The sequence below is a fragment of the Vollenhovia emeryi genome, unplaced genomic scaffold, assembly GCF_000949405.1.
Source record: "Vollenhovia emeryi isolate VEMERY1.0 unplaced genomic scaffold, V.emery_V1.0 DF939944.1, whole genome shotgun sequence".
Classification (NCBI taxonomy): Eukaryota; Metazoa; Arthropoda; class Insecta; order Hymenoptera; family Formicidae; genus Vollenhovia; species Vollenhovia emeryi.
In genome coordinates, this window is record NW_011966422.1 from 1 (window position 1) to 9,183 (window position 9,183).

A 9,183-nucleotide genomic window follows, 5' to 3' on the forward strand; every position below is an offset into this window, starting at 1 on the left:
AACGTTCCCACTGTTAATCAATTAGAGTTAGATTTTAATATAGATGGGTGCAGTTTAGATAAATCAGGTAATATTCAGATTTGGCCTATTCAATGTAAAATTGTAAATATGCAACATACAAAACCAATAGTAGTAGGAATTTATAAAGGTACCCAAAAACCATTTGATCCCAATATTTTTCTCCAAAAATTTGTTGCAGATATTCAAAGAATCATGTCTGTGGGTGTAGAATTGGGTGTTGGTCAGGATAGGGGATGGAAAGATATCCTCAAGAACCCACGGTTACTGATATGCGTTGTATATTTGGGTAATACGTGTGGAAAACTTAAAACTTGTACAGTCGTTAACGCTCGCTCGCTCGTATACGCCTTGTCGCTCGCGTTGTTTCGTCACGACTCTGCCGGTCGTCTCCGCGCCTCTCGCGGCATCAGATACGCCACGCGCGGCCGACATGCCAGTCACTCGGCGGGAAAACAACAAAAAGAAAATGTATAGACTGTCTCGCGGAATAAAATAAAAATATCTTTCTACATGTCTAGTGGAGATATTAATTTTCATGGCAATAAAGTGCCGATACGATTGAGATGTTTTATAGCTGATGCACCAGCTCGAGCTTTTATTTTAAATCATCGTGGTCATATATCTTGTCATCCTTGTTCCAAGTGTAAAGTTTCGGGTACACGTTGCGAAGGTCGTTATGTATTCAATGGTATTAATCATTCTCTTAGGACTGACGAGGAATATAGTAGATGTTTAGATGAGGATCATCATAGAGGTAATAGTCCATTATCAATGTTACCACTTGGTATGGTTTCACAAGTTCCCTTTGAATATATGCACCTTGTATGTTTGGGTGTTACAAAAAAACTTTTATCTGCGTGGATACATGGAAAATATTCACGTTTTTCAAAATTGTCTGGAAGATCCATCTCTGTTATATGTTCGAGAATAAGTATTCTCAAAAAATATTGTCCGTCAGAGTTTGCTAGACGTCCTAGAACAATTGACATGTATTCTAAATTTAAAGCGACAGAATTTCGTCAGTTTTTGCTTTATACAGGACCACTTCTAATGTTTGGTGTACTGAACGAACGATTATATAAGCATTTTCTATTCCTGCATGCAACAATAAGAGTTGTGATATCCAAGTCATTATCAATGCGATATTTAAGTTTTGCGGAACTTGCATTGCAAAAATTTGTTCTTCGAAGTCCAGATTTATATGGTCCGACCTTTAATTCATACAATGTACATGGTCTTCTGCATCTTATCGATGATGTGAGACGTCTCGGTACTTTAGATTCATTTTCTGCCTTTCCTTATGAAAGCAACATGTCAATTTTCAGGAAATATTGCCGGAAACCAGGTTTACCCCTTCAACAATTCTCCAATAGATTGATGGAGATAGTCAATCATGGAACAGACAGTGATCATAATATAGATTCACCTTTTCACGTAATTGCATTGCGTAATGATATCAATTGTCATCAATATCGTAAGATTCAATTTAATGGAATGACGTTAAGTATAGAGACACGTGATAATTGTTGCATTTTACATGATGGATCTATTTGCATCATTGATAAAATTGTCTTGGACAATAATTCCTATCGTTTAGCAGTTAAAAGATTTTCACAGATTGAGGATTTTTATGATATTGGCATATTATCTTCAATTGTTCAAATATATAAATGTTCCATACTAAGTGACGAAATTTTTTATGTTTACCTGGACGAAGTTCTCGCAAAATGTTATAGGATGCCTCTTTGGAATTCCATGTCGATGGAGGACAGTGACAGTAATGAAGAACATGATTCAGAAATATCTGGATATGTTGTTGCTGCTCTGATACATAGTGAGAAAACATAAGAAATGGTTTCTTCTTATGTTTTTGAAAATCTTCTCGATAAGTCAAGTTATACACAGCTTCAACAGGTCATCATTCGTTTTGTAAAATGTACTGCATACACTATTGTGTTAAGAACCATACGATTTTTGCTTAGATGAGCCGACCAAAGCGTGTGGTTAACAAGCCATCTCGCTACCAGACGACCTCTTCTGAAGACGATTTGGAGACTCGTCCGAAAAATTCGATGAAAAGAGTCTGTAATCCACCTACGGATGCGGAGATCAACGAGGACATTGGCGATCTACGAAGGACCATGGATGAAAATACAGATAAGAATGATAACATTACTTCTTCACAACAGACAATATTCGATACCAAACTATCCTGAAATGCCCATAAACATACCACCACAAATACAAACAGTATACCAATCGACATACACAACAAACCAACCACCATACACACAAACAGGATACCAATCTACACAATCTACACACACAACAATTCCCACTTCACAGACGTTAACTCATAATTATAATGGAAATTATTTATATATACAACTAATCCGACACATACACATACAGGTGGAGTTATTTACAACAATAATGCAACATATGGAACTCAGTTTCAGGGAAATGTGGAACGAGGTCATGGATCAACGTCCAGTAATATTGCTGTATCGTCGACTATGGTTAACTCAAACAATGAGGTATCACACAACAGCGAGAAAATCAATCGGTAAATAATATTGATAGTTGTAAAAATGTGGAACGTTAAATAAGAACATGATAAAAGGTAGAAATAGTTTCGTCACGTACTGTACAAATGTCAATAAACGTCAGTTAATGTTCGCAGATCCATGAACTCACTACAAAAACGCGTAGATGGCAGCGAGATAGAACTAAAGTAAGCATTATATTCCAAATTTATCTCATATATTGGGGTATGGCGCGTGAGAATGGCGTCGTAAGGTGTGGTTGCGAGTCTCCTCGCCAGGAGGGCTATGGGCGGCGTGCGTGTGCAGAGCGTGAGTGGACCATAGAGTAGTGTGGCGAGATCGGCGGTTCCGCAGTTCTGTTCGGCAAGGTACATCCTCGAGATTAAGATCCTGTATTCGAGTCGTCTGGCAATAAAAGTGAATCTCTGCAAACCAGTGTGGTTATTCTGCTACCAAAGCGTGGTTCACTCCTCGCCAAGCGGAGGAGTGAATAATATTCAAGTCGGCCTTACGAACCGACAGTACATGGTCCTTCGAGCCGGATTCATCCGGGAAAGGCGTGGACGGGCAAGACGAGTCCGCGCATTCTACAAGGCGATCGGTCACCACGGATCGAGCGCGAGGCTGCCTGAGGCAGTGAAAGCAAAGACCAGACGAAGAGCCGAGCGGAACCAGCGACGGGTGGAAGTTCGCCAGTCGCGAGAAGATCTCATAGCGACGAGTGGGCGAGTCCATTGTCCGCCGGAAGTCGCCATTAAGCCACGCGGCGAGTCCATTGTCCGCCGGAAGCTCCCATAAAGCCGAGCGGGGAGCCCATCGGCCGCCGGGAGCGCTGTAACGCAGAGCGGCGAGCCCATCGTCCACTGGGAAACGCCATCGCGCAGGGAGCGCGAAGCCAATCAGCACCAGGGCAGGAGAACTGCTAGTCGGACGAGAGACGGAGCTGTTGCAGCCGTCGGAACCAGACACCGCGCACGGGGAATCGGCGGAAGCTGAGCCAAGCGGCAGACGCGGCAGACGATTCAACCTAACCTAACTTGAGCTACCGTACGGGGGACGCCGAGTCGAGGCCGAGCCACCACCCAGGACGTCATCTAAAGATACGTTGTAATATTCGGAATTGTTTGCGTTAGATTTAAGTAAAATGCCGACAATGAGCGCGGACGTGGTGAAATTAACCTATAAGAAGCGCGCGGCAAAGGCTTCGCTAACGCGGTTAGAGACGTACGTGGAGGGGATAGATCCCGTCGAGGTTGAGATCGAGGAAATAAGATTGCGCATAGAAAGGCTGGACGAAGCGTTTAAAACATTCTCGGATACGCAAATAGAAATCGCGGCTAACGATGACACGATATCGGAGGCGGATCAGGATAAAGAATCGGAGGAAATTGAAAACAAATACTTTCGATTAAAGGGCGCGATGGAAAGAATCGTAAAAGATAGAACGGTTAGAGCGGATGAGGGAATGTTAGACCGCACGGTGATACAGGCCAATGGAGCGGTCAATAATGACGTCGGCAGAGCCTGCGTTCCAGCATTCAACGCTCAAATTAAACTACCGCGGATATAATTGCCCAGATTTTCAGGGGCATATGAGGAATGGCACTCATTCTATGATATGTTCGGTTCATTAATTCATTCAAATAGAGATCTTAACGATACTCAGAAACTTCATTACCTGAAATCCTCCTTAAAAGGGGAGGCCGCCGAGGTCGTGTCGTCGCTAGAAATGACCGGTGACAATTATAAAGATGCATGGGATAGGCTTAGTGAGAGGTACGATAACAAAAGGCTTACCGTTCAGAACCACATCAGGGCTATCTTTGATCTACCTATCGTGAAAAGGGAAGACAGTGTCGTTATCCGACAAATATTAGACGGAGTGTTAAAGCACACGAGAGCTTTACGCTCATTGGACAGACCCATCGATCATTGGGGCGACTTGTTAGTTCACATCGTCACGAGCAAACTAGATATGAAGTCAATAAAAGAGTGGGAGAACTCGATCGAGTCCACGCGAGTTCCTACGTTCGAGGAGTTAATAGAATTTCTAAAAAAACGGTGCCAGACGTTAGAGGCGGTTTCGAAGGTAGGAAAGTCGAATAGGGCCAATGTTAACTCGTTACAGGATAATGTGCAATGGTCCAAAGGCTGTAACGTAGCCGCTACCAAATTTAAATGCTCATATTGCCAAGGAGATCATAGCGTTTACTCTTGCAAAGATTTTAAGGGTCTATCGGTAGACGAGCGCGTAAAATATATAAAATCAAAGGGCTGGTGTTTGAATTGCTTGAAGGGCAAGCATATGGCTAGGGATTATTCGTTAAACGGATGCAAAACATGCAGCAAGCGGCATAATTCCTTACTGCATCCAGAGAGTCCCAAGGGTGAATCGAGCAGCGAATCGAGCCTCGGAAAGGCTAAAGTCGTTGCGGAAAAAGAACAAGGGAACAGTGCGGCGTGTGGACATGCCTGTTCCACGGAATCATACCGGTCGAGTCAAATGTTGTTGTCTACGGTTTTGATTAAAGTAAAGCATAGCGATGGTCATTTTATCCAAATCAAAGCTCTTCTTGATAGCGGGGCGGAATCTAGTTTCATAACGGAATCTCTAGCGCAGCGTCTAAAACTTAGGCGTAAGGCTGCGCATATAGAAATCACAGGTATTAATCAGCAGGTGTCCAGGGCGTTGGAAAAGACCGAGGTAGACGTTAAGTCTAGGTTCGGATCTCACGAATTTAAGGTGCAATGTATAATTCTATCCAACCTAACGAGAAGGGTTCCTCACGTAAAGTTAGATAAGCAACAATTTAATATTCCATGTAATATTAGGTTGGCAGATCCGCGATTCAACGTTCCTTCGGAAATCGATTTAGTGATAGGAACCGAATGGTTCTGGGAGTTGATGTGCGTAGGGCAGATCAATTTAGGTCCTGGCAGACCGATATTGCAAAAAACCGTGTTAGGTTGGTTGATAGTCGGAACGGTGACGACGGGAAATTTAGGACGCAAGCAATACGCTGCCTGCAACCTGAGTAGCGTCCGAGAACTGGATGAGGCACTACGGCAATTTTGGAAAATTGACGACATTCCTGTGAGAGGGGAGTCTACCATTGATGAGTTGGCCTGCGAGGAATTCTTCGAGAATACGTACAAACGGAACGCAAAGGGAAGATTCGTAGTCAAGCTGCCTGTAAAGGAGGACGTTATGAAGCAAATGGGCGAGTCGAAAGATATTGCTCGACGACGTTTTTTATCATTAGAAAAGAGGCTAGATAAGGATCATGATCTGAAGAAAGAATACGTTCAGTTCATGCAGGACTATGAGAGACTAGGCCATATGAAACAGATAGATGAGCCACAAAACGTTAAATTCAGGATTTTCTTACCGCACCAAGCTGTAGTGAGAAAGGATAGGACATCCACGAAGACCCGAGTCGTATTCGACGCCTCGAGTAAAGACAGCAAAGGAGTATCCCTTAATGACGCGTTGCGCAAGGGTCCGACACTTCAGTCTGATTTGTTCACGATAATTCTCAGGTTTCGCTGTCATAGGTACATCTTGACCGCAGATGTTGTTAAAATGTACAGGCAGATACTGGTGCACGAAGAGCATACGCCTCTTCAGACGATCTACTGGAGGGAGAATTCCACCGAAACCATGAGGCTGTACGAGTTGGTCACGTTGACCTACGGTACAAAACCTGCGTCTTATATCGCAGTCAAATGCTTGCAGAAGTTGGCGAAGGAAGAAGAGGATAGATTTCCTTTGGCAGCAAAGGCGATAAAAGAAGATCTTTATATGGACGATCTGTTGACGGGTGCAAGTACGGTGGAACAATTAGTGGCCCTAAAGTGCCAATTGGAAGCGCTAGTAGAGCAAGGTGGATTCGAGCTGCACAAATGGAATAGCAACGTTGAAGATTTAGGAAACAAGGACACGCTGGATCTTGGGGAAATTGTCGAGTCAGAACCTCACCGAGGGGCAAAGTTACTGGGTATAGCAGGCCTGGGCAACTTTCACTGCCCGCGGGCGCCCGTTTGCCCGCGGGCAATAGCTGTGCGTGTCGGGCAAGAGTGGGAAGACAGTTTCGGCAAGAGTGGGGAGACAGTTTCGGCAAGTGGGAAAGAACGTCGCGCTTTAGAAGTATAGTTCCGAATATGATTGAGACGTGGTGGGGCGATGATTGGAGTGGGGGCATGCCCGTCGGCTGAGTGCCCGCGGGCGCCCGTTGCCCGCGGGCAGCATTTTGCCCATCCCTGGGGTATAGGTTGGCTTCCCAAAAGAGATGCATTGTATTTCACAACCCCGAAAGGTCATAGGGAGGATCGGATTACTAAGCGAACCATACTGTCTGAAATGGCTCGATTATTTGACCCTCTGGGTTTGGTAGGCCCCATAACGACGTCCGCGAAAATACTGATGCAGAGTCTATGGATTGACAAAATAGGTTGGGATGATTCAGTTCCGATGCATATTCAAACTTCTTGGTCAACGTTCAGGTCGCAGTTGTCCGAGTTGAGTTCCATAGAAATACCGAGGCTGATGCAGGGCTTCGACGCGTGTCAGGTTCGTTTACATGGATTTAGTGATGCGAGCGAGAGAGCATATGGAGCTTGCGTGTATGTGGTGTGTCGGCACTCCAATCATAACGTTGGTTCCACACTGGTGTGTTCTAAGTCCCGAGTCGCGCCTTTAAAGGCCATATCCCTACCAAGGTTGGAATTGTGTGGGGCATTGTTGTTAGTTAAATTGATGAAAAAGGTCGCGGAAGCCGTGAAGGTTGACATTTCAGAGAGGCACTATTGGACGGATTCCAAAATAGTTTTAGCTTGGATAGGTTCGCCTTCCAGGAGGTGGCAAACATTTGTGGCGAATAGGGTGAGCGAGATTCAGGATAGTTCGTCTCCAAACGAGTGGCACCACGTAAAGTCACGGGATAATCCTGCCGACATGATATCTAGAGGGTCAACTCCCGCGCAGTTGAATAGCTCTACGTTATGGTGGGAAGGTCCGAGTTGGTTAAAAACTGAGACTGATTTTTCAGAAACTGAAAGCCGTGGTGCGGATCTGGACGGTATACCCGAAGAGCGCAAGGTGGCGTCGATGGCGATAGCTATAGTTAGTAATACCGTCGTGGAATTCGACAAGTTTTCTTCCTACTCTAAGTTGTTGCGTGTCGTGGTTTACGTATTGAGATTCATAAGCGGTTTGAGAAAGCGCGCTAGCACGGATGCGACGGAATATATTTCCTCGGTAGAGTTAAGGGAGGCGCGAAATGTAATAATTAGATTAGTCCAAGCAGCGGCTTGGAAAGACGAAATCCGTAAATTAAGCGATGACCAGGCGATCAATAGAAACTCTAAGTTAATTGGTTTGAAACCATACATAGGCAAGGATAAGCTCGTGAGGGTGGGCGGAAGGTTAGATGGTTCGTCGTTGGATGAGAACGCGAAGCACCCACTGATTATTCCGTCCGAGCATTACGTCAACAAACTAATTGTTATGGAGAAACATAATAAGTGTTTCCATGCTGGGCCTACGGCTACGTTGGCGGCAGTAAGGTGTGAGTTCTGGCCGATTTCCGGGCTAAGCGTCGTGAAGAGGCATTTGAGAAATTGTGTGGTGTGTCGCAAGGCGGACCCGATGCCATATCAGCAGCTGATGGGGCAACTTCCGGAGGCGCGAGTGCAAGTGTCAAGACCATTTGCAAGGGTAGGAGTGGACTACTGTGGACCCTTATTCGTGAGAGACCGTGTGAGAAGAAACAGTAAGCAGTACAAGGCTTACGTGGCTGTATACGTGTGCATGGCAACGAAGGCGGTCCACATCGAACTAGTGGACGACATGACCACTCAGGCGTTCTTAGGATCCCTGAAGCGATTTACGGCGAGACGAGGATTACCGTCGGACATTTATTCCGATAATGGCAGGAACTTCGTCGGGGCAGAAAGAGAGATCCAACGAATTCTCAACGATCCTCAATTTAAGAAGAGGATCCCTGATCTCTGTTCCGTCGAGGGTGTGAACTGGCATTTCATCCCAGCTAGAGCACCGCACTTCGGCGGTCTCTGGGAGGCGGCAGTCAAGACTATGAAGCGACATCTAAAACGAACAATAGGAGAGGCGTCGCTCACTGTAAGCGAGATGATTACGGTCTTAACCCAAATCGAGGCGATCATGAACTCGAGACCTATCACTCCGCTTTCTGATGATCCGCGGGATTTGGAGGCGTTGACTCCCGCGCATTTTCTTATTGGCAGTTCGATGGCAGCGTTACCTGAACACGATCTACAGGAGGTACCGACGTCTAAACTGTCCAGATGGCAGCACATCGAACAACTCCGTCAAAGGTTTTGGTCGCGATGGTCGCGGGAATATCTGTCCGCGTGCCAGCAGCGATCCAAGTGGAAAACTTTAAAGCGCGAAACAATACGCGCGGGACAGCTAGTGATGCTAAAGGAAGACGAGGCGATGCCGTACAAATGGACGATGGCGAGGGTGTTGGAGACGCATCCGGGCGTCGACGGAGTGGTGCGCGCCGTAACGTTGCGTACTGCTAAGGGGCAATATAAAAGGCCCATAGTAAAGTTAGCACCTGTGCCTTGTGACTAA

General features: G+C 45.5%; 2 protein-coding genes across 2 annotated transcripts; both read left to right on the plus strand.

Moving 5' to 3' along the window:
* Positions 1–4,296: 4,296 nt before the first annotated feature.
* Positions 4,297–6,720, plus strand: LOC105556545. The gene has a single exon (XM_012003642.1). It carries the CDS (start codon positions 4,297–4,299, stop codon positions 6,718–6,720), a length of 2,424 nt encoding a protein of 807 aa, XP_011859032.1.
* A 30-nt stretch (positions 6,721–6,750) lies between these two features.
* LOC105556546 lies at positions 6,751–9,183 on the plus strand. Its single transcript, XM_012003643.1, has one exon. The coding sequence runs from the start codon at positions 6,751–6,753 to the stop codon at positions 9,181–9,183; it is 2,433 nt and encodes an 810-aa protein (XP_011859033.1).